We start from the raw sequence: 26,272 nt of genomic DNA on the forward strand, positions 1-26,272 counted from the left end.
TCCCAGCTGCTGTGTGCCCTTGGCCTTTTGGTAAACCTCTCTGTGGTACCCTTTCCCCTTCTGAGAAGTGTGTGGGTGGAGGGGAGGTGTTGGTGGGAGTAAGGGTTCCTCAAGGCTAGGCCAAGCCAACCTTGAAGTCAGGAAATTCTATCTGGGTGCAGCCCTGCATGACGGAAGGAGACAGACTGGATGGAAGCTCGGGTCCAGACCTTGCCTGACCTTCCCTGGGAAGTGGGGCCTGAGAAGAGGTCTGAGCAAGTGCCAGGGAAGTTCTGATAGTGGACATGCCCCTAAGAAGGGAAAGACTTGTGTGAAAGCATTCCATCAGCTGATGGAAGGACAGCACAGGCACCCAGGAAAAAGGTGCCCAGCTCTTAATATTTGGAAGTGGCTTAAAAAGTCTCTAGGAAACTTTTAAACTGATAAGAACAGATACTACACTTGATCTTAGCCAAAAGGCCGAGAAGCGATCTAGGAAACTTTTAAAACTCAAGTTTATTCCTTTTAAATTCTTTCACTTGCCTAACAATAGGTACCAAGTGCTTATCACCTAGGCCCGTGGTTGGCAAACCGCAGCTCACGAGCCACATGTGGCTCTTTGGCCCCTTGAGTGTGGCTCTTCCACAAAATACTACATGCAGGCGCTCATGTACAGTGCGATTGAAACTTCGTGGCCCATGCGCAGAAGTTGGTATTTTGTGGAAGAGCCACACTCAAGGGGCCAAAGAGCTGCATGTGGCTTTCAAGCCTCAGTTTGCTGAGCCGCAGTTTGCTGACCACTGACCTAGGCCCTTAAGAAAATCACAGTCTAGCCCTGACCGGTTTGGCTGAGTGGATAGAGCGTTGGCCTGCAGGCTGAAGGGGAGGTGTTGGTTTGATTCCGGTCAAGGGCTGTACCTTGGTTGCAGGCACAGCCTCAGTGCAGGAGCAGCTGATCAATGTTTCTAACTCTCTGTCCCTCTCCCTCTCCCTTCCTCTCTGTAAAAAATCAATAAAATATATTTTAAAAAAAGAAAATCACAGTCTTTAAAAAAGTAAGTTCCCCCCCTTTTAAAAAACAATCTTTCCTTCCATTTTAATTGTTGACCTACATATTATTTCTTCTTTGGGGCCATATATGACCTGCTTTCTCTTACACCGAATTAATATTTACTATATTGATTCTCAGATCTGAGCATCTGGTTTCATTTCTAAGCAGAAACAAACCCATTTTTCTCAGTGCTGAGTCAGCACTTTCTCTCCAGACCCTGGGCTCCTGTACTTTCTGGAAGAAAGAGCTGACTGCGGCAGAACAATGCTGAGCCACAGCCAAAGAAAGCTTCAAAGACGCAGCACCTGGGTCCTCCAGGCTGAAGTGCTATTTTGCTATACAGGGTCGCCTCTATTTCAGCTCTTAAATCACTAATTGGTAGTGCACACATTTTAAAGAGTTTTGAGGAGATATTCAAGGAGCCTAGGATTGAAATAGTTGGGTGACATAAAGGATAGAATTGAGAATGCTAACAGAGAGCTAAGGAATGAGAGTGTTAAGCTGTATACTTTACACACAGAATAAATAGACTTACAGAAAGAGATTTTCATCTCAATTAGTTGATACTATTATTGTTGATTACTTAAAAAATGTTTTTTGAGCCGAAACCGGTTTGGCTCAGTGGATAGAGCGTTGGCCTGCAGACTGGAAGGTCCCGGGTTTGATTCTGGTCAAGGGCATGTACCTGGGTTGCGGGCACATCCCCAGTAGGAGATGTGCAGGAGGCGGCTGATCGATGTTTCTCTCTCATCGATGTTTCTGACTCTCTGTCTCTCTCCCTTCCTCTCTGTAAAAAATCAATAAAATATATTTAAAAAAATATTTTTTGATTGATTTCAGAGAGAGGAAGAAGAGGGAGAGATAGAAACATCAATGATGAAAGAGAATCACCTATTTGCTGCCTCCTGCATGCCCTCTTACTGGGGATCAAGCTGGCAACCCAGGCATGTGCCCTGACCAGGAATTGAACCGTGACCTCCTGGTTCATAGGTTGACACTCAACCACAAATCCACACTGGCCAGGCTGATTACTCCTTTATCACAATCTGTGATAACATGACATTCATAGGACCAATTGGACATAGTAGTTGTTCAGCCAAGTTTTTGGTTTACCTTTGACTGTGGTTGAGACAGGTGTGATGAACAATTGGCGTTGCAGCTGGATGTAAGCAGGATTCTGTAATGAGAATTGAAATCTTTTGTTGATGTCTGGTTCCCGCCATCATTGAGTTTCAAAGCTAGTAGGCAGCCTCCTTTTAATGTATTTTATTCACTTGCAATTAAAGACAGAAGCTCTATTTAGTTAATCACAAAAACTATCTTTTCCCATAATTAGCAGCTTGGGATTTTTCAATTGTATTTTGGTGCAGTAGTTAAAATTAAGATAATTACGATTTTTACATATGCACTGTACCTTCAGACAGGAAGAGTTTTAGCTACATCTGCCAGATTGATCAATATGCTCTCCCTTTGATTCGCACACCCACCCCCTCTTCTGGAACATTTCAAATCCCAGGGCTGCAGCTGCCCATTGGGAGTGCTGGTCCTGTTACAAAATGAGCCAATCACTGTACTGATATAGGCTCCCTGAATCTCTGAGCCATAAGTTATGGAACCGGACATTGCCAAGTAAGTTTATCTAACAATGGAAGGTGGTGTGCTTACCTGTCACAGGAAATACACCTGAAATAAAAATGAAGCCCTGTTTTGTGAAAATGCTCCTTTTTTTACCCCCGGTACTCTGTGATGGGATTGTAGGTTGATGCTCCAGGCTTCCTATGAGTGAATGAATGCCTGTGGCTAGTCCTAAAGCTGTTTTCTTTGTGGTTTGCCTCCCATCCACTAGGAAGCCCAGGCTTTCCCCCCCCTCCCCCAACTCTAGTGCTTTTGAACACAGAACCCCCATCCTCCCACCATCTCAACTCCACATTCCAGCCCTGTGATTTCATGGTACCAGGCGTATCTCCCCCGCCATGCCGCCGGGCTGCCTGCTGACTCTTGCCCAGGAACAGACGCGAACATAAACTCACCGCAGAAGAGCAGGATGCTCTCTGTATATTTTTAAGACCCAAAATCCAGTTCTCATTTCCAGGCGGTATTTGCTTAATGGCTGCTTGAACATTGAACGAAACATTTCTTGTTGCTCTCATTTCTTGATAACATCATTCCCTTTGCGGGGACATAGAAAATCACAGAAACTAGAGAGTGAAAAAGATGTATTAGATCCTGTTCGGGCCGCTCCCACAGGTCACAATTCCTTTTTCCCTCTGTCTGTCCTCTGGTGCTTTCTCTTCTAGTTTCCTCAAGAATTAGTTTCTCCATTTCTCCTGGGGAATAATTCCTCAGTTTGACCATGGAGGGATTGATGTGGAAATATTCCTACTCTTTTTTTTTCCAGATTGATATTCCTAGTCGTCATAACTCTTTACATTAACATAAAGAGTCTCTTCATCCTAGGTCAAGTATTTCTGGATGGTATTTTTTTTCTCTCTTCTATTTATTAAATTCAGAGCTTGTTTTTCTGCTTTGCTTTCTCCCTTCATCAATCAGTCCCTAACGCCCATTAATCATTTTTACCTCACTGAAAGCTCCTTTGCTTATTCCCATATCAGGAACCCAGAGCTGGTTAAGGTCTCAAGGTATTGGAGGAAGCCTCAGTGATAGGTGCTTATTCTATGCTAACTTCTCTCTCTTTCTCTCTCCATCTCTTCCTCCCTCCCTCTAGGTCTCCTCCCCCCCTTTCTCTCTCTCTCCCGCCCTCTTTCTCTCCTGCTCCCTGAGCCTCAGTTCTCAACTACGAATTATTTCTAAATTATGATTTGGGGAGTTAGTCATTTGCAGGCCTGGTGTGTGTGTGTGTGTGTGTGTGTGTGTGTGTGTGTGTGTGTGTGTGGTTTTCATTGGTAAGGTATATTTGTTTGCAGTTACTTCAAGATATATTTCATATCCTCAGAGTCAAAAATCGTTTAGGTCTCCTGAGTGCTTAGATCAAGTGCAACTTTGGACCTATAACATGGCATTCTACTTTAAGGCTGTCATCTCAGGAGCAGAGAGAAAATTGAGTGGCTAGGGGAAAACAGACCATGTTTGTAGTGTTTGGAACTCCTGGGGATGGGAAAGGCAAATGTAAGTAGCCTTGGCGCTCACATATCTCACGTAGGTTAGCTCTTAGGAGCTAGTGTCAGGTATAAAGATAAGGACTTTTTGATGTTACTTTTTTAAAAGTTCAGCTCTGTTGAGGTATAGTTGATAAAGGAAGTTGTAAGATATTTAAAGTGAGCATGGAGATAATATGATATAATTGTGAAAGGAATCCCCCCATATAGTTGAGTAACATATCCATCATCTCACATATTTATGTTATTTGTTTGTTTTTTGTGGGTTTGCTTTTGTTGTTGTTGTTTTGGTAAGAACATTTAACTTCTGGTCTCTTAGCAAATTGCAGTTACCGCAACACAGTGTTATCAACTACAGCCATAGGGTTTTACCTTAAACACTCATATGCTAAGTGTTTCCTGTATTGGAGGACCCACTGTATAAAGATGTTGGTTCTCCTCAAAGCAATCTATAGACTCAATGTAATTTGATCAAAAACCCCAACAATTTTTTTTTTCTCTTAGAATTTGACAAGATGATTCTAAAATCATCTTGAGTCATAAGTATAAAGGGCCAACGATGGGTAACTTCTTTTGAAGAAATAAAAAACCAAGTATGATTTATCAAAGTAAAAAGAAGCTGAAGCACAAAAAAGTTAAGTAACTTTATCAAGAGGTAATATTATAAATATAGTGTAGGTTTCCAAATTTCTAGCCTAAGATCCTGCACACTTAATTATATTAATTATATAACTAACTACATTTAATATATATATTTAATTATATAATATTGCTGATATTACATCAGCAATTATTATTAGAGAAAACTGAATTAAGTAAATAGTAGCCTTAACCCCTAATCTATGGCCTTCATTGCCTTTACTTCAAAATGAATGAAATCACATGAAAAACCCATGAAGTCCCTTTACTTTCCAATGAAATTTGATTCTATGTCTGAAGTCTTTCTCACTGGATCCACAGTCATCTTTTCTTTCTGTGAACTCCCGCCTGTACCCCACTTATTTATCTTTCCAAACTGATCAAGGCCATGTGGCCACATTGTACTCTTACTAGTATCTTTTCATAAACACATCCTCTCTCTCCAATTAGATTGCATTCTCTTGGGGAATGCAACCCTTTTCGCATGCGTCTTTGTAAGTTTTTGAGTCCAAAAAACCCCATGTTTTATTTATTTTTTAAAATACATTTTGATTGATTTCAGAGAGCAAGGGAGAGGGAGAAAGAAATGGAAACATCAATGATGAGAGAGAATCATTGATCAGCTGCCTCTGGCACGCCCCACACTGGGGATCAAGGCTGAAACCGGACATGTGCCCGGACCGGGAATCGAACCATGACCTCCTGATTCATAGTTCGATGCGTACCACTGAGATACGCCTGCTGGGCAAACCCCACATTTCAAATATAATTTTCTGTCCCTAATAGCACCTAACGCTGTGCTTTGCACAGAGTAGGCACCAAGTAAACTCATAAGAATGATGACTGCTAGATTGCAGTTTAAAAATATAAGCCTAGTGATTGTAGCTGTGGTAACCTGGACATAGGATTCATGGATTCTACCCCAGAAGCAAATATGTCTGTTTTCCTCTGTTCCAGAAAGATGCTGTGAGGCGAGTATTCTCTGGCATTCAGCCCACAGGAACCCCCCACCTGGGCAATTACCTGGGGGCCATTGAGAGCTGGGTGAGCTTGCAGAATGAGCCCGGCTCCGTGCTGTACAGCATCGTTGACCTGCACTCCATCACTGTCCCCCAAGACCCAGCGGTCCTGCGCCAGAGCATCTTGGACATGACTGCGGCTCTCCTGGCCTGTGGCATAAACCCAGGGAAGAGCATCCTTTTCCAACAATCTCAGGTCAGCTTCTCAGATGGGAACCCAGAACACTTTTATTTTCAGATTCTTTGAGGAAATTTTTGAATGGGTTTACCTAGCTCCAGTTTTCAGAAAATTGGTCAGGGGTGATTTCATGCAATGTGATTGTTTCATTTAAATGTTTTTCTTGTGTTCATATCATTAAGTAGCATTATAATGCAGTAGTATTTTTTCAACTTTCCCTTACTATACGTGGTAAGTGTAAAGTGCTTCATAAACCAAAAGTTGCATCTTATTAGTACTTCTGACCCTGGAATTGTTTTCTGTACTGGGTTGCATTCAAACTGATGACTTCATACATTTGCCTAATCTCCTGGGGATCAAGGATAGAATTTAGCGACCAGTGGCTTACGTAACTCCAATGTTGCTTCATTGGGCATTGCATTTAGAAGGCCTATTGGATAAGTCCCATTGTTCATTCTTTGTATAATAGCTTTTGAAAAGATTTGAGAGAAGTAGCTGGGAAATTGAAAGGCAGTGTCCAATGACTTGAGTCCAAGCCAAGAAAGGCTTCAGAACAGAGCCAAAATATTGACTCATATCTTCACTGCAGATGAATCCGTTTACTCTTGGACAGGCAGATAGCCTGGCCTAGAGACAGGGTCCTTAAGTGATTCCCTAGCAAAAAAATATGAAAATGTTAAATGGATCATGGCCTCATTACACATCTGCTTTAACCTTATGACAAAGCCCCAGCCAAGGAATGATATGTTTGGTGGCTATAAACCACCATCCCACATAGTAGCTCATCACCATTTTAATGGTATGAATAGAAACTGTGCTTGCCTAGTGCCCATGGAGTGCCTAGGAAGGAGTGCCTACACATTGTTCCTTTAGCATGGCCATAAAGTTTCATTTATTCGTGGGGGAGGATGATAAGTTACTCCTCATGGTTTATCCTGAAACTGAAGGCTTTTGCTTCTTAGAGCCATTCTCATGCAGAAGTATAATAAAATAAGCTAGTCTCCCTTTAGCAGCTATTATTTTAAACACCTGACCTCATGTTTGCAGTGTTCTGGAAGTTGAGAACATCATCATCGTTGTTCATATTTTATGTCTTGCAATATACAAATCAACAATTAACAACTGTTTTCATCAACCTGTGGAGTGTCCAATAGTTGGGGATTGGAAAGAAAATACTCATAGCAATTTTAGATCTAGGAGAAAATATTGAAATTAATCTTTATTAGACAGCTAACCTTTTTAAGATTTATGAAGCCTTTTCATGAATATGCTTTCCCTTTTCATCCTCAAAATAGCATATAAGTCAGGCATTACTGTTCTTTCACAGATGAATATATTAAGGTATTAAAAGAGTAAATAAATTAGAAAATACACTTTAATCCATCTCTGAGGGGTTCCTCATACTTAGTAAAATGCTTAACAAATGTATCTTCTTAATTAGCTACCTGAGGCCATACAGCTAGTAGGTGGCAAATCCAGGAGTTTTGTTCTCCCCAAGGTACCACTTCTGGAAAATACGCTCATGGGAGAGAACCTTATTCTGCCTCCACCAGCCCTTTGCCTCAGGAGCTGATGGCACATGGGCAGTGGAGAGCTAGACTGACCTCAAGGTCGTCATTATTTCTTGCCTGGACAATTAAATTACCCTTTTACTCCTGTGTCAGTCTCAGAAATGGATAGTCCATTTCCCACACTGTCACATGGTCATCTTTCTACTTAAAATGCATCAGCACCTCCCTTCCACCCTCGGGGGTGAAACTCTAAACTCAGTTTAAGGAGAGCCCTTAGAATGAGGTCCCAAGAACACCAGGCCAGTGTTTCTTCCACTCCGCCACTTTCAATTATCAGATTTTTTGTGTTCCTTCAGGCGATCTGATTAACTTTCACCAATAACTCTGTAAAGCAGAAACTGGAGTCTTTTCTCTGGTTTTATTTTTAGAAAATTTGATAAATCAATTCTTATTAAACATAACTTAGAGATCAGTTTTTTACATCCTAACAAGGATTTTGGTAGATCCTTTATGTTGGTAATTTCACAGTGCATTTAAATTGATCGTTAAATATGTCACAGAGAAAATGGAATTTAGAAAACAATTGTACTTAAAGTGTTGGGATCCACTGCCAGTTAAAATTAGTTATACCTGATGAACAAAAATAGAACCAGAGACATAGAAGCATCGAACAGACTGTCCAACCTATGAGGGAAGGCAGGGAGTAAGGGGGTAAGAGATCACCAAAGGACTTGTATGCATGCATATGAGCAAAACCAATGGACACAGACAGTAGGGGGTGAGGGCATGTGCTGGGTCGTGGGAGCTGCTGGGGAGAGCTCAATGGGGGAAAAGGGAGACTCATGTAATACTTCAAACAATAAAGAATTGAAATTTAAAAAAATTAGTTATACCTGTATTCTTTACCCCCCCCACACACACAATTATTTACAAGTAAAATTAAGAATATTTGAAATTGTGAATTAGAGGAAAACATTTTTGTTTTATATAATGTACTCTTTTCACGTATGTCTGTTGTGTTAGGCAAAGTGCTTCCAGCTAAACAGAAAGGCTAGTTCCCAGGTGCTACTGTTGTCTTCAGAGTAAGTTCTAGTAACATTTGGAGTAGGAAAGAATTTAGCTAGGTTATAATGCTGATTTTACCAATAATTTTCATCTCCAATCCTTTGCATTCTTTCTCAGCAGTCTGACTGGAACAATTTAGGCTTATTGAAGACTTTTCTCATTATTTTCCTTTTCTTTCTCTCCCACTGGCCTCTAGTCATGGTGCTTCCCCTAAAATATGTTTGCCATATGTGGGGAACTGTACAGTCTCTCTGAAAGGTGTGTGTGTGTGTGTGTGTGTGTGTGTGTGTGTGTGTGTGAGAGAGAGAGAGAGAGAGAGAGAGAGAGAGAGAGACTGTCTATGTGTGTTTGGCAGAGGTTTTCATCCCAATGCCAAAGTCAATGGTCTTTTATTTCCAGCATGCTTGAGTGCAGATCCAATCTGATTCCCACAGCTGTCTGTGAGGTGTGTGTCTCCACATCTTCAGCTGTTACTCTCCTTGCAGTGAATCACCAGCAGATGGAAAATAAAAGCTGGAGACTGTGGCTTGGGGCATGCCTTCTTGCCAAGGCCAGGAGCAAAGGACAGTTTTGACCCTGTGACATCATGTTACATAGGGTCCAAACAGTCCAGGGAAGAGTCGAGGGAGGAGAATGGAATTTGTGGCTTTGGAATGTGGCCTCATTCGCTAATTAGAGTCATGTTGTGTTTCCCAGGAAATGAAAATCAATAATAAAGGAAAGGGAGCTATGGGGGAATCAGTTTCTGAAAGAAGGCCCGTGGACCTGACTACATGAATCTTGGCTCACTGAATACAAACACAAGTTATGCCTGACCCCTGGTCTCTTATCTGAGAGGTGTAACACTGTGGCCTAACCTTGGACAGAGAATCTCTTGTGTTTTCACTGCTCCTAGTAATAGTGGAAGCATATTTGAGTACAGATTTATATTTGTTGACCTCTCAAAGTGGTTAGATCATGTTCAACTCAGAACTGAAAAGAAGCAACCAAACATCTGACCGATGGATGGACTTGAGGGATCTATTTGTAAAACAGGCATCATCTCCCAAGTTTCCAGGAAGCGGCAAGGGATCTAAATGGCCCACGGCATAAATAAGAAAAAGTTGGACAGGGCGGTGAGGGCATGAGTTGGGGAGGTGGGGGGGTGGGGTTATGGTGGGATAAGGACACATATGTAATACCTTAATAAAAAAAAAAGAAAGAAAAAGTTGGGAAGATTACCATATAACCAAACTCCTCCTGTTATTTCCTTCTCTAGGAAGTTTGTAGGTAGTACCACTTTTCCCCCCAGATCTATGCTCCTGTGTGATTTGATGAGCAAGTTGTAGTGTTTTCACCTCCTCCATTCTGGGCCACAAGCCTGAACCTCACTGTGACACACTAGGCAAATTATTCAAGCTCTCTGAACCCCCTTTTTATGTCTACAATGGGATATTTAAATAACATGATGTAGAATACCTAGCAGATGATAACTTCCTCTCATCCTACCCTACTACGCACATACTGCCCACAACCCAGGCTCCTTGATGTATTTATAGGTGGAGTGGAATTGGAAGACGGAGTGGGGAGCGTGTGTCAAATTAATAACAGTGCCTCTCTTTCTACTCAATGATAAAAATATTTTTAAAAGAGTGTGATGTTTGTTTTGAATATTCAGAAAAAAATACAGTTTTTATTTGCATTTTCCTAATGATTACTGATGTTGAGCATCTTTTTGTATGCGTGTTGGCCATTTCTATTGCCTCATTGGAGTAATGTCTGTTCAAGTCCTTTGCCCATTTTTTAATCAGGTTGTTTTTTTTTTTGTTTTGAGTCATAGGAGTTCTTTGTTTATTCTAACTCTCTTGCTCTTTTTCCTTCTAATTTGAGGATAGCATGTTCTAGATGGGGGTACTTCTTCAGTCTGGGTCCTGGAATGAGAAGGTGTATAAAGCAGAGTTATAGCCAGCCTGCAACTACCAGTATTTAATGTGAATGAGAAAGAAACCATTGTCGTAAGCCCCTTATATTTGGGGTTGTTACCCAGCATAGTTTAATGCTATAGATAAAAAAATATACAAATACACACATATACACAACAAGCAATAGAATTTAGATGGAGGTGACTTTCAAGTCAGGAGCAGACTGATAGAAGTTGTTTAGTCAGCTTTGGAAGTACAGGACTACGAAAAAATATAGAAAGATCCAAATGTGTACTGAGGGATGTTCATTGGTGAACATAAGTACTGACGGGAGGCAGACTGGTTGAAGGGAGTGAATGAGAGTTTATCATTGATAACAGAGCTCTTTTCATTAAAATCAGATCCCCAAACAAGGTTCCTGTTAAGGGGATTTGCCATGGGCATGATAAGAGTCTAATAAAAATAACTTAGCATGAAATTACTAGTTTCCGAGAGGAAATGGTAATTGGGAATTTGTGACTCCCAGGTTTTCCAGGTATGCTAACCAAACCTTATAGGACCTGATTCCTGGGAAGATAACATTTATGGGAAATAGTAAAATTCCAAGGGACACTGAGGTTATCTTAGACATTTGATCCAGTATTAACTGAACCAATGAATTGCTTAAATGGCTTTGATACCTAGCAACTATATCTTTTGGAATCATGCTATTCTGTATGCTTTTTATTAATTGAATATTTTGGAAAATTTTAAAAAATGCATAAAGTAGTATAACAAACATTCATGTTCCCAATACCAAGGATGAAATATTGTTAACATTTTGTTATATTTGCTTGACTTCTTTATATTAAAATACTAGAGGCCCGATGCATGAAATTCATGCAAGGTGCTCGCTGCGGCTTGCCTTGGCCCTCGCAGCCCTGGCTTCCTTCCGAAGGTCGTCCAGAAGGACATCCAGAAGGTCGTTCAGCTATCTGGTCTAAGTAGCATATTATGCTTTTATTATTATAGATAATTACAAGGTTGAGAGCCCCTTTAATTCTTTTCCTTGCCTGTTCCCTTTGCCCCTCTTCCCTGCGTTCCTTTTCTCTATCCCATGGCAACCAAAATCTTGGATTTGATGTGTATCAATCTAGCCAGTTTTTCATACCTGTTTGTACAGTTCTATAAATAATATATAATATGTTGATTTGTGTGTGTTTTTTTAATTACATAAGTAGTGTCACATTGTAGTACCTTTTTGGAATTTTCTTTTTTCACAAAGCACTATGTTTTTGTGATATTTGTTTATACACAGAAATCTAGCTCATTTCCTCTATTTGTTGTATAATATGCCATTATATAAATATGCTATATTTTATTTGGACATTACCGTGCAGGATTTTGAGCAGAGAAGTGACATGATGTATGTTTTAAGGGGCCAATTAGGCTGCTATGTTAAGAACAGACGGTTTGGGAGCTAGTGTGGAAGAAGGGAGACCAGTTAGGAAGGAATCTAGCTGAGACTTGATAGTACCTTAGACCAGAGGGGTAGCAGCAGCAGTGGTGAAAACTTGTAAGATTCTGAAGATATTTTGAAGGTAGATGCAACAAGATTGGCAGGTGGGTTAGATACAGAGTATGAGAGAAAAAGAGGAGTTTTTACCTAAGTAACTGCAAATATGAAGTTGCCACCAACAAAGATGACAGCTGTGGATAGAGCAGGTCTGGGATGGACGATCAGGAGTTTGGTTTTGGAAGTGTTGAGTTGGAGATGCCATTAGATAGCCACAGAAAGATGCTGAATAGATAGTTGGATATATGAGTCGAGTTCAGTGAAGAGGTCTGGCTGGAGTTATGAATTTAGAAGTCATCAGTTATACAGATTGCATTTACAGCCATAAGATGAGATTAAATTGCAGAGTGAGTGCCAAAAAGAATGGGAGTAAAGAAACAAGGACTAAAACCTGGGTGCCTGCAATCATAAGAGGTCAGGGAGATGAGTGGGAACCACACAAAGAGACTGAGAAGAGAAACTATTGAGATAATGAGAAGAACCAGAATGCAATGTCTGAGAGCCAAGTCAAGAAAATGAATCATGGTGGAAGAAGTCATCAGTTGTGTCAAATGCTGCTAAATATGTCAAGTCGATGACAACCTGATACCATCTCCATTGCCGACAGTGATGAGTGGTCATAGAGTGGTAGAGGTGAAAACCTGGTTGGAATGGTTTTAAGGAGAAGGGGAGCCTCATCAAACACACTGGCAGCTCTGGCATCTTTCCGCCAGTGAATTGTCTTGGCACCCTTGTTGAAAATCAGTTGACCATAGATGTATAGATTTATTTCTGGACTTTAAATTATATTCCATTGATCTATGTAGTCTAGCCTTATACCAGTACTACTTTGTCTAGATTATTGTGGTATTATTGATTGATTTTTGGATATTAAACCAACCATGCATTTGTGGAATAAATCCTACTTGCTCAGATTGTATCATTTTTTATATATGTTGCTGGATTCATCTGTTAGTATTTTGGTGAGGATTTTTGCATCTATACTCACAAGGGGCATTAATCTGTAGTTTTCTTTTGTTGTGATGTCCTTGCCTGCTTTGGTATCAAGGTAATACTGGCCACTTAGAATGAATAGGAAGCGTGCCCTCCTTTTTCATTTTCTGGAAGAGATTAGTGAAGAATTGGTATTAGTTTTTTAACTGTTAGAATTCACTAATGAAATCACCCCACACCTATGGTTCGCTCTTATGGTTTGTTTAGTGATTTTTTGCAGTCGTTCTATAGTCTGTTTTCATTGGCATGTTTGGCCACAATAGTCTCCGCTGGGTTAGCTTGTGCTCAAGTACTGATTGAACAGAAATTTCCAAATGCCTTGATCCTATACTTTCAATCCTTGGCTGAGGGGCTTACACGGGACCTTAAAGTGAGACAGAGGTGAGCGAGTAGGGGTTTCTCAGGTCTTTGCTGGATATGTGCATAGCCCTGCACATGCATGTGGCTTTCTAGATGTCCGGGAATATGTTAGGTCTTTTCAAAGCACTCAGTGGGCATATCATTTTGCAGCTTTTCTCTTTAAGTTGTTTGACCAGCCTCTTGTTTTCCCCGGCTGGTATTAGCACCTCGGCAGCTGCAATATTAAGTCTTTGCTGCTGATTATTTCTGAAAAACGTCCTAGGGAAAGGGTTTTTCCAACAGAGTGAGCTCTAAGTCAGGTGAAATAACAGCAAACCCTGCACATGGGGCTTTTCCAGGGAGCTGTCAGACAGGTCCAGTAGTGACAGTTCTCTGGAGATGGGCCTCTATGAGGCACTCCAAACCCAGTCATCCCCTTCCCGTGACAGCTAGGCTGCTGGTTTCCATGGCTACCACCGACCTGGAGAGAGGTGGATGGGAATAGAGTGAGTTAAAATGCCACAAAGCTCTCTGATTTTACTGAGATGCGGATGTTTTTGTTAAAGAAATACTCTTCAAATTATTGCCCCTGTGGATTAATTTCCAGAGTTCAGAAAAAGTTGACTTTGACAATTTTTGCTAGTGTTCTCTGTTATCAATGATAAACTCTCATTCACTCCCTTCAACCAGTCTGCCTCCCATCAGTACTTATGTTCACCAATGAACATCCCTCAGTACACATTTGGATCTTTCTATATTTTCAGGGGTTACTCGGCTATTCCAGTAGTCCCTCCACCTTGTTTTAAACAACAACAAGGTTTTCATTTATTTTATTCAAGGCCCAATGTAGTTGGATTTACTAGCCTCTTACCTATTGTCACAAACTGAACACACCCATGCGACTCATACCCAGAATGTTCTTCCTGTTCCTTTCTAGCCGCTAACTATCCCTCTCCCAAGATAACATATTTTTGAAATTAATAACATTTAAATTATTTAGCACATACTGTATGGTGTATGGCTCCTTTCACTCAGCACTGTGTTTCTGAGATTGACTTGTGTTGTTGAATGCAATTGTTCATTCTCATTGCGGTAACATTCCATTGTATGAATATACCACAAGTTATCCATTCTACATAGGTGGACATTTGGATGGCTTATAGTTGGGGCTGTCACATTTTATTCTTGTACATATATTTTTGAGAACATTCCTGTTAGATATATACCTAGAAAGGGACTGCCTTGCTTATATGTTATATAAATGTTGAGTGTTAGTGGATACAGTTTTTAAAGTTGACATACTTCCAGTTTACATCCCACAGCAGTGTATAAGAGTTCTACTTACTTAATATCCTTGCCATACTAGGTATTATTCAGCCTTTTCACTTTAATTATTCTGATGTGTGTGTAGTGCTATCACAGTGATACCACTTTAATTTGTATGTAATGCATCTGGCCAGTTTTCATAGGGTTGTCTGCTTTTCTCTTATGAATTTGTAGGAGTTTTTTACGTATTCTGTACACCAATATATTCTATATAGGCTTGCAAATATCACCTCCTACTCTGTAACTTGCCTTTTCCCCCCTTTAAATGGTGGTGTTGGATAAAGAAAAGTTGTCAATTTTAATGTGCTTTAATTTATCCAGATTTTTGCTTTGTGCTTAGTACTTTTTGGATCCTGTTAAAAAAAATCTATATTGGCCAAGGAAAATTAAAGATGCAACTGATTTAATTTTTCTGCAAAAAATTTTAAAAACCTGTTATTTAGGCAGAACACTTTAGTCTATCTTGAAGAATACCAATGTTTCCCAAAGAGTGTATCTTACAAATGATTGCCCTTTTTAATTCACAAAAACATCCCCAAAACATCAAGCCTTATATAACTCTGTTCCAGAAGATCTTTTGTTTTTTCCTATCAAACCCAGCAATTCCGTTGAGTATATTTCTTATCCCATTTGTTTCTAATCACCCTGTCTTCTATTTTCAGAGATAATAGAGTCCATTAGATGTGAAGTCCTCTAACTTTCTGCTCTCTGATTCTATCCCACAAGATATAACCTCATCTTATATTATTTCCCCTCCTGTTTCTGTGGAAGATGTTCTGAAAAGTAGGTCTGTCCTTAGTTAAAAAACAAAACAAAATTTTATTCTCTAAACCAGTGGTTCTCAACCTTGGCTGCACATTAGAATCACCTGGGAATCTTTTTAAAATCCTGATTTCTGGGCCTCATCCTCCGGAAATTCTGTTTCTTTGTTACTAATGTTGTGGCCTCACCCCATAACAAAGAAACAGATTTCCGGAGGATGAGGCCCAGAAATCGGGATTTTACAAAGATTCCCACGTGATTCTAATGTGCAGCCAAGGTTGAGAACCACTGCTAACCCCTATTGGTTATTGCCATCTCTATCCTTCCTTTAAAAAATGTTTCAGCCTGACCAGTGTGGCTCAGTTGGTTGAGCGTTGTCCTATGCACCGAGAGGTCGCCAGTTCAGTTCCCAGTTAGGGCACATGCCTGGGTTGAGGGCTCAATCCTCAGTAGGGGGTGTGCAGGAGGCAGCCGGCCAATGATTCTGTCTCATCAGTGTTTCGCTCTCTTCCTCTCCTTCCCTCTCTCTATAAAATCAATAAGAACATTTTTTTTTAAAGAAAAACATATCTTAGACATGTGGTAAAATTGCATAGAACTAAATATACCCACACAATGAGTGCGTGTAAAACCGGTGTAATCTAAATAGGGTGGATGGATTGTGTCAAATTCATTTTCCTGGTTGTGATAGTGTACTGTAGTTACGCAAGATGTTGCCATTGGGGAAACTGGGTGAAGGGTATACTGGATCTCTCTGTATTACTTCTTACAACTTGTGAATCATCTCAAGATAAAAAGTTAAAACAAAAGTCTTCCTATAAAGTACCCATAATAAGAACTACCATTTATTGAATGCTTACTGTGTGCTAGATACACAGCTCTAAGCCCTGGCAGGTGGATATTATCATTAACCTCCGTTTCTAAATGACAAAACTGAGGCACAGAGAGATTAAGTCTCTTACACAGGGTCCCCCAGCTAATTAGTGGCAGAACTTGCATTATGATCCTGGCGGCCTCACTCCAAAGAGGGAGCTCTTAGCCACTCCGCCACACTCCTCCTCCATCTGTCTTCAGATCCTGCCACCTACTCACACTTCAACCCACCTCTCTGTACTTCAGCTTCCATCCGGTCACTCCCTTGCAACTGCTTTTGCCTGGATTACCAACTCTGCTGTTAACTCTAATGGGTTCTTTTTGGTCCTCACCATTCTTTCTGCAGCCTTTTATGTTGCTCATACATTCCAGTATTTACTGAGCACCTGCAGTGTGACAGACTCTTGTTTTACAGCAGCAAACAAAACAGGCAGAACTGCTGTAACTGACGAATGCATGTGTCTTGACTGTTACGATTAGGGCTCAGAACTTCAGTCAGTGCTGGCTTGTTTGTGGATGGCCACCTTATTGGCCCATGCTTTTGTTTTTCTGTGGCTAAAACAGATCATATTATTATTTTGTGGTTTCACAACATAACTCAAAACAGACTATATTTAAATACCATTTTCACTTTTCTCCAGATACAAATCTAAACCTATCCAAGCAGTTGTCTTGAATATAAGTAAATGAAAAGAACCAAATCCTGAAGAGTACTACCCTTCTTATATAATTAGCAATAATAAATTGGGAAAATTAATTCTTTGACTTTTTTACCTACATTTTTATGTCTAAGAATAATTTGGATTACTCTTCTGCCCCCTTAGTTGGAAACGCCAGGAAGATCTCTGCAGAATATGAACGTCTCATTCCATATGTCCAAATAAAAAGCTACTCCAAGGGAAATACTTGACTTCATGGAGACCTGATGCTAGCTTTTTGCGTATCGCCAAAGCTGAGCACATGAGCCCGGATTGAAGGAGAGGGGTCATCTTGTCTCTTTCCACACGCCCATTGTTATTTTCTGTGTTGTCATTTCTTTCCCCAATTCAGTAAAGAAGAAACAGAAACCCTCTCCAACTTCTTCCTGCCAAAAATCAGCTCTTGTTGTATTACTTCTAATGGGAATGTGTTTTGCTTGATGATTAAAAGCAACCAGAATCCTCTTGCTTCCTCCAGCGTCACTGTTTCTGCCTGCTCGCTGTTTGTTTACGGCAGCAGTTAGCAATTTGCAGGGACAGTGCTGTCAAAGTCGCTGCCTCCGTGAAGCCTGAATGGCTCTTGGAAGAAAGATGACAGATTCGGCCCAGCAACTTGCAAAACTTGAAAAGCGATTCCTTGTCAAATACGTGAAAAACAACTCTTCCCTCTCCATGACTTGAGGGGAAAAATGAGAAACTAGCTTACGCCAGATGGTGATTCCTTGCTAGTAAAATAGGCCTGGGCTGATTCAGCCCCATTCCTTCATGTTCCTTTTGCAAAACCCACAAAGAACACATTTGGGGCCACTTTTCAGAGTTGGCAACAGTCTCTGCTTTTGAAGGAAATCATATGGACACAAGTAAAGCCACAATGGATGAAGGGCTCGGAATCCCCGGGGTCCAGAAACAAGATGCATGGGCCTGAAATTCCAGGTCATCAGTTAGAACCTGGCCTGGGCCCAAGAGTCATCCCAATTGTAACCAGGTTTGGTTACTTGATTAAATTTGGTTGCAACAACAAAAAAATTGGGAAAATGTTGTATTTTCTTATTGACTAGATCGCTTCTTTTTTTTTTTTAAATCCTCACCTAAGGACATGCTTTCATTGATTTTTATATAGAGAGGGAGAGAGAAAACCATTGATGTGAGAAACGTTGATTGGTTGCCCCCTGTACACACCCCAACCAGAGATCAAACCTGCAACCTTTATGTGCATGGAACGACACTCCTACCAACTGAGCCACCTGACCAGAGCTAGACCTCTTCTTTTACAAAAAGAAAAAAAAGAAGGAAGAGGAAGAGGAGGGACAACTAAAAACTATAGTTTGGAATGATAAAGTGATTACGAAATTTCAAATTATTCTAGGTCTAAAGTATCGATCTTTAAGTCCAGTACCTTTCTCTACCATTTACATGTAAGGTATCATAGCTGCTTTCATATATTTATTTTATTTTTTAAAAAATATATTTTTATTAATTTTAGAGATAGGAAGGGAGAGGGAAAGAGAGACAGAGAATCATCGATGCAAGAAACATTGATCAGCTGCCTCCTGCATGCCCCCTACTGGGGATCAAGCCCACAACCTGTGCATGTGCCCTGATAGGGAATGGAACTGGTGACCTTTTGGTGCATGGGATGATGCTCAACCACTGAGCCACACCAGCCAGGATGCTTCATATATTTAGAATTTATTTCGACTGGACTTGAACCTGTGTGTGTGTCTTAATAACCTTGGCTTTTTAAAGATGGAACAGATGTCTCAGGACTTAATGAAATCCCCTCAAAACAGTCTTTCTAGGGATGTTGTAAAGAGGATTTAAACATTATACTAGCAATCATATTGTTTGGTTTTGAAGATTTCTCCTTCACCTAAAATTCTGTGCAAGTCCCCTTCACCTGTCCTTTTTTAAAATTACCTTGATTTGGGGTATTTTCAGCCATTTAAGGTGATACCTGCCGTTTGCTTAGTTTTGTCATGCATGTAAGCAAGTACTGACCACCTTCGTTAATGTTCTATTTTATTTCTTTAGGTGGCTGAACACACACAATTAAGTTGGATCCTTACCTGCATGGTCAGACTACCCCGATTACAACATTTACACCAGTGGAAGGTAAATGCCAGTAATCTGATTAACAAACAGAAAGGAGTTCAAGGTCCACATTACAACTATCCCCCACCCTGCCCGACCCCACCCCCTGCCCCACTGCTTATTTCTGTGGTTGGCTCTGGGAATCCCAAAGTTGACTGCCTTCCTGGTCTGCTACTCACTAGTGACTAGAAAAGCTATGTTTAAACTCTGTGCCTCAGGGTATTAAATGGAAATGAAAAGGGTTCCCTAAGATTCCTTCCAACTTAAAAACTGGATCAAAATATCCAATGTACTTGATTTGATCTGTGTATGGCTGAATCAGAGGGCCCTTTGGATAGACTTGGTAAAGACCTTGAAGCTACCACATTGTACTTAACAATCAAAATTTCTGGATTACGGGATTCTGAAGTTATCCCGTCGGCACTGGAATTACCTGGCAGTGAGGCAAGAATGTTTCTATTGTGAGGGGAAGAGACAGCCTATTTTATTTAACATTTAAACAAGTTGAGTCCAGGCAGCAGTTCAAACCCACAGATAAACTAAGGCTGTACTTTTTCTTAGAAGTTCAACTAAGAAAGGTAAATTGGATAATTCATAGTACTTTACTTCCATTTATTTTTGCAATTGGATAACACAAGGGCAGATAGCCACTGACTCTGTCAAGGCTAATTCCAGTTTCAAGCTGCTCTCCAGCAAGATGGTTCAGCAGCCTCTGCATCCGCTGCAGAGATAAGCAGACAGAGCTTAAAAGAGACGGTGCTTAGAGAAGATGTTGATAATGCTGCAGCATCATTACCTGACAAGAGTTACCAACAAAATTGTGTAATGCTTTGGTTTTAGGCCAGGCTTTTCCCAGTTGATATAAGTCCTCTAGCACTCAATGGAATGCTGAAATCCTCTTTATAAGAACTGAATACTAATTTCATGGGAAATGTCCCTACTTTACAATAGTGTCTAAGGGCCTCCTGGTAACACATCACTAGTGAATGCTCGGTTGATATCCTGGAGAAGCCTTCCCACGAGCCTGCAATTCCTGGTTTGTGGGGAAAACATGGATTTCAAGTGCCAGCCTTCACCTAGAGCATGTTACTGCCTTCGGTGGTCATCTCTTCATGAACAAATATTTGTGATGCTCCTGCAAGTCTCCTGCCACGCTAGGTGCTAGAGCCACAGCAGTCAACAAGGCAGGTGGAAACAGCCCCTCTCATGAGGCTTGTAGTTTGTTCGAGAAAAGGCAATTAAACAAGTAATCAGAAAGTGTGAAAGAGCCCACCAGCGTGGCTCAGTGGTTGAGCGCCAACCTATGAACCAGGAGGTCACGGTTCAATTCCTGGTTCAGGGCACATGCCCTGGTTGCAGATTCAGTCTCCAGTAGGGGGCATGCAGGAAGCAGCTGATCAATGATTCTCATCACTCCCTCTCCCTTCCTCTCTAAAATTAATAATAGATAGATAGGTAAGTAGGTAGATAGATAGATAGATAGATAGATAGTTAGAAAGTGTGAAAGACAAAGAGGAACGGTTCCAGTGCTGTGGCTGGATCTAAGAGCTCCTACCTTAGTTTTGATTGGCGCAGTGAGGGGTGGGACCATAGGGTAAAAAGGTGGGCTCAGGGCTGCTGAGGTCAGGGTTATTTGGAGGATTAATGAGATAATACAGATGTAAGGCATCTGGGGTTGATAATAGACACGCAATAAAATATTAGTGCTCTCTGAATCTTTCCCTTTTCTTTGTAATTTCAAGGCTCAGTATTCTAATATTAAAAGACTATAAATCTAATGCAGTGGCAATTTTAAACAACTGAGTTCTTTTCCCATTTGCTCATTTCCAAATTAAACTTTCATTATCTTTACCCAGTGATCATTGCCAACTGGCGTTTATCATGGACTTTGTAAGGAGATATACTGAAGTTCAAACTTTCAAATTTCCTTTGAGTGACCTATATAACATTAGTTGCTATAAACAAGAAACTCCTGGTAGTAACCAGAACAGTTAAGTTGGTAACTGAATTATGAGTGAGAAGCTTTTGCCTTTCAGACCCCGACTCAAGGAGTGTGTCTGCACGTTGGTGGGGATAGCCCGAGTTGTGGGCCTTGTTGAGCTTGGTCCTTGGGATCATGCTAGTCCATGCATTTAGTTGTTCAATTTGTTCAGAAATAATAGGACCTCTGAGAAGTGGTTAGTTATCATTAACTAATCAAATGAGATTTGTCTACATACCAAAACACCTATTTATCATTTTACATGTAATGATATGCAATTACCAGTGAACTACACCACAGTATTCCCTGCTAATAAGTAGCCCTACTCAGAGAACCAAGTTACCCATCAGCACTATTTAACCGCAGGAGGGAGCTGGTATCACTAGGGCTCATACTCAGTGGGTACACACTAGTAATTTATAGCTGGCACCCATTGCTCACCAGTTATTAAATATTTCTGATGTCACCTCTGGTGTTTCCATCAGCTTCCCCATTAAGGAAATAGTCTGGTCTATGCAATTTGTCCTGTTTGTTGGAATCACTTTACTCTCACTGCTGTAGCACCTAAAGATCAATACAGGTAATTAGGATTGGGAGATTAAAATTTCTCTTCATTTTATTTTTTAAATGCCATGATTTCCTTTGTAGTTGTTTCCTTAAATGCGATATTTTAAAATTGATTTTAGAGAGAAAGGGAGAGGGAGATAGAAACATCAGTTATGAGAGAGAATATTGATTGGCTGCCTCCTGCATGCCCCCCTACTGGGGATTGAGCCTGCAATCCAGGCATGTGACCTGACTGGGAATCTAACTGTGACCTCCTGGTTCATAGGTCGACACTCAACCACTGAGCAATACCAGCCAGACTTAAATGTAATTTTAAGGAAACAGTCCAGTTTTGTTAACAGCACAGTGTGAGACTTTTGGGGAGGTTTCCCCGGATAAACAATAGGCATTTGATGTTAACTCATGTTAGTTTATAGGCATTTAATTTCATGACATTTTCTGCCCTTGCCTGTGAAATCAGGAATTATCTGATTTGGAACCTTGAAAACTCTTATGCCCTTACTTTAATAAAATGGATGGGAAATAGTGGCAGTGGTGGAGTGGACTCACCTTGTTCCTGCCTAAGCCTGGGGCATGAAGACAAGCCACCAGAAGATGGCTAGAGTTGCTAGAAGGAACTGAGATGTAATGTCATTGCAGGTGCCTTTAGATTGCCCTTTGCTTGCTTTAAAGATTTCTTAATTTACAGTATAATTAGGTTCATGTCAGATTCCTTTCCCTCCTCTTTTCACCCCCACAGGCAAAGAGTGCCAAGCAGAAGCACGATGGAACCGTGGGCCTGCTCACGTACCCGGTGCTCCAGGCAGCCGACGTCCTGCTGTACAAGTAAGGAGCGGAGTTCACCCCGGTCTTACACATACGCATGCGTAAGAGGGTGTTTTATCCTATTCCAGATATATTTGGTTCACGGGGGAAAAGGACATAGAAAGGATCAGACATGTGAATTAGTTCATCTATTCTCCAGTAACAGATACTAAATTATGGATGGATGTTCCATAATTTAGTATCTTCCCTAGGAGAACTAGACTCCTTTGCCTGAAAGTGTGGTAATAGCATGGAGATGACAGTATGTGTGTCTTGCGCAGTTATGATGGAAACAGCCAGAGAGCAGCTGCTTAGCTTTATAGATAAGGAATGTCCAGTATTACATGCAGGCTATTTAATTCTGATTTATATATATATATATATATATATATATATATATATATATTATACACACACCTATATATATAAAAGGCTAATATGCAAAGTGTCCCCTTTGGAGTTTGACCAGGAGTTCAGTCCCTCACTATGACATATGCTGACCACCAGGGGGTGGCGCAGAACGAAGGCAGGCCCTTGCCGGCAGCCGGAAGAACCCGATCGGCCCTGATTGCTGGCCAGGCCTAGGGACCCTACCCGTGCATAAATTTCATGCACCGGGCCTCTAGTGTGTGAGTGTGTGTGTGTGTGTGTGTGTGTGTGTGTATTATGTGCCTTTGTTGTATTGACTTGAGTGCTGGGCTTCTGGTAGCATTTATTATTTATTATAAGTGACTTTTGGAAGTCTAGGATACTTTTCCCCAGGAATAGCAAGTGAGAGGCTAATAAAGATCTGATAATTTCATTTGTAAGGGCTACTTGTTTCTACTTGTAAAAAACCTTCATTTCTTATCTGTAAAATAGGAATAATGATCACCCTGCACAGGATTATTAAAAGATTAACATGAACGATGGGCCAGGCAGTGCAGTGACTGGGAGCTCAATTATGATCAATGATGGGTATGTTTTTGATGATGACACTCTTATATCTAATTTAATTTTCAAGGGCTACTTGTTTCTAGAGCAATGGGCTGAGATTTCTTCGCACCAGGATATGGGAGCACATGAGCATGGTGGGTTTCCTTAATAGTCCAAGAGCTGTAATGGGAAAGTCCTCTGAGTTCAAAGCTGTGAAAAGGAGCAAAGTTTACCAGGAAGGATTGCCCTCCTTGCGATACCATGGCCCACAGCGTGGGAAAGAACGTTAGACAACCCCTTCTTCAATTCCCTTGCTTTACCTGTGGCCCAATGAGGTTCAACAATTTTCCCAAAGCCATGCAGCCAGTCAGAGGACAGTGGAGGCTCAGCGCATGATTCTGGCCTCCCAAGGCCAGTGCTGACCTTCCTTCCAGCAATCATGTCAGGAGACAAGATCACCAGTGAGCAACCAGAACAATCCAAGATCATGTATGCTGAAGTGATGATGGATCTATTTTTATCAATTGCCCAAAATGCAAAGGGCAGAATGAGAAAACACTACAGTTTTTCTCATCTACAAAGTGGGTTAATGGGACATAGCTCAGAGGTTATTAAACAAATTCTGTATGAATTGAATCCTGTAGTACATAGTCAATGCAAACAGTTTAGGAGTATAAGAGCAACATTTGAACAGGCTGAAATTGGCAAAAACAGCTCCTTAAGATCCTCAAATCTGTATATGTTTTTATATATAAATATATAAAAAATATATATATATATTAAAGGCTAATGTGCAAAGTGTCTTCTCCAGAGTTCAACTGAGAGACCAGGAGTTCAATCGCTTGCTATGACATGCACTGACCACTAGGGGGTGGCGCAAAACGAAGGAAGGCCCCAGCCGGCAGCTGTCAGCCGGGGAAAGAAGGCCCCAGCTGGCAGCCGGAAGGCCCCAATAGGTCCTGATTGTTGGCCAGGTCTAGGGAACCGACCCGTGCATGAATTTCATGCACCGGGCTCTAGTTTTTACATATTGTAAATACAGATGTCATAAATTATATATTCCTATTTACATATTTCATTTTATATATTACTAGTGCCCCAGTGCGCCGATTCATGCACATTGAAAGGAAATTAATTAGAAGGTGGCCGGCAGGGCGGGACTGGGTGAGACAGGCCAACCTCCCATGGTCCCTCCCCCACCGGCCACATCTGGGGTGGCGCTGCGGCTTTAAGGTCATCTGCAGAGTGAGCGGGGTCCCTCTGTCAGGTGGGGTCCCTTGGCCTGGCCTGCAGGGATCAGGCCAAAACTGGCTCTCTAACATCCGCTGAGGGGTCCTGGATTGTGAGAGGGTGGTTCTCAGGTGATGCTCCCCAGAATCCGGCTCCCTCCTCTCTGGTTCTGGGTGCATCACCTAAGAACCGCCGCTGCCAAGTCACCGCAGCATAGCAGCTCCTGCATTGAGCATTTGCCCCCTGGTGGTCAGTGTGCATCAGACCTACTGGCCGGTCGGACGGTCACTTAGCCTTTTATATATATAGATATTTACATGTCAATAAATATATAATATATAATTTCTTCTTAATTGCTTGGTAATGAATAGCAGAGGCAGGACTCAAACCCAGGTCTGATTTTTAGCATGTACCATTGTTTTCTCTGTAACAGAGCTCAAGCACTTGGATGATTTTTGGTTGGATTTTGTTTAGTTTTGGTTCAGATATTGCTGGATTTTGAAAAAGAAAGTCATAGCCAGAATGTGTGTGAATATTTATATTATAAATGTAGACAGATATCAAAAACAAAGGTAGATAGGTGGGTAGATAGGTAGATAGATAGATGAAACATTTGTATTGTCTCCTATCAGCAAAGCTTCCATATGTGCCCTCTTCCTAAAATTCTCATGCAGGGCAAGCATAGAGTTAGTGTTTGCTTTTGTCAAAATCAGCATCAGAATGCGTGGTGCCTGGTCCCTGGTCTGCATAGGGAATGGAAGAGGAGCCTTTCAGATGAATGTATGGCAGGCTGATGTAATTGTGTTGGCAGAAAGGAATCTATTGATGGAGAGCTGAGACCATCTTAAGTGTGACCATCCTATCTAATAAAGAGGGAATATGCTTATTGCCCCTCACGCTGTTGCAAAGATGGTGGCACCCACAGCCAATAAGGAGGGAATATGCAAATTGACTGCCCCATCCTCAAAGATGGCGGCGCCCACAGCCAATAAGGAAAGAATATGCTAATTGACTGCCCACCCTCAAAGATGGTGGTGCCCACAGCCAATAAGGAGGGAATATGCTAATTGACTGTCCTGCCTCCAAGATGGCAGTGCCCACAGCCAATAAGGAGGGAATATGCTAATTGACTGCCACACCCTCAAAGATGGCGGCACCCAGTCCCCTCAGCCCTGCTGGGGTGGCAGGTGCGTCCAAGGCCGGGCCTGCCCTCAGGCGGGTCCAGCCGCTCTGCGCGAACTGCCTCCAGAGTCCCCCAATACCCCTAGGGCTGGCCCGAGGCGCAGGCAAGCCTCGGATGGCGGCTGCCCAGTCGCCGAGGGCCACCCGAGGCTCAAGTAACCAGGGCCAGCCGAGGCTTGCGCTGCCAGCAATGGCAGCAGCAAAGGTGTGATGGGGCATCACCTTCCCCTGATCGCCAGGTCACCTCCCACCCTTGAGGGCTCCTGGACTGTGAGAGGGAGCAGGCCAGGCTGAGGGACCCCCCCTCAAGTGCATGAATTTTCATGCACCGGGCCTCTAGTCTTAAGTATAATAAAGTAGCAGATATTTGAAGAGAGGCAAAATACTCAAAAGTAACAAGTGTTCATAATTTTTATTTTGCACCTGCATTATATTTCTGAGTAATTTCAAATAGCTGGCTATATGTTAAGTGAATATTTCTCTCTTTCTCTCCCTCT

General features: G+C 41.5%; 1 protein-coding gene and 1 pseudogene across 2 annotated transcripts in view; one reads left to right on the forward strand and one right to left on the reverse strand.

The window, feature by feature from the left end:
- The window catches only part of WARS2 (tryptophanyl tRNA synthetase 2, mitochondrial), a 65,432-nt gene that overhangs the window by 25,503 nt on the left and 13,657 nt on the right, over window positions 1-26,272 (forward strand). The window contains exons 2-4 of one of the 2 annotated variants that reach the window (XM_070397030.1): window positions 5,743-6,000; window positions 19,037-19,117; window positions 22,384-22,469. In XM_070397030.1, coding sequence (XP_070253131.1) covers window positions 5,743-6,000; window positions 19,037-19,117; window positions 22,384-22,469 — 425 coding nt within the window. The remainder of the gene's footprint in view (window positions 1-5,742; window positions 6,001-19,036; window positions 19,118-22,383; window positions 22,470-26,272) is intronic. The other variant, XM_070397031.1, reaches the window with a different exon arrangement.
- LOC138996521 (U2 spliceosomal RNA) lies at window positions 314-471 on the reverse strand (annotated as a pseudogene).

This window comes from Myotis yumanensis, unplaced genomic scaffold (assembly GCF_028538775.1).
Source record: "Myotis yumanensis isolate MYYU_CA2020_CCGP unplaced genomic scaffold, mMyoYum1.0.hap1 SCAF_17, whole genome shotgun sequence".
NCBI classification, from domain to species: domain Eukaryota; kingdom Metazoa; phylum Chordata; class Mammalia; order Chiroptera; family Vespertilionidae; genus Myotis; species Myotis yumanensis.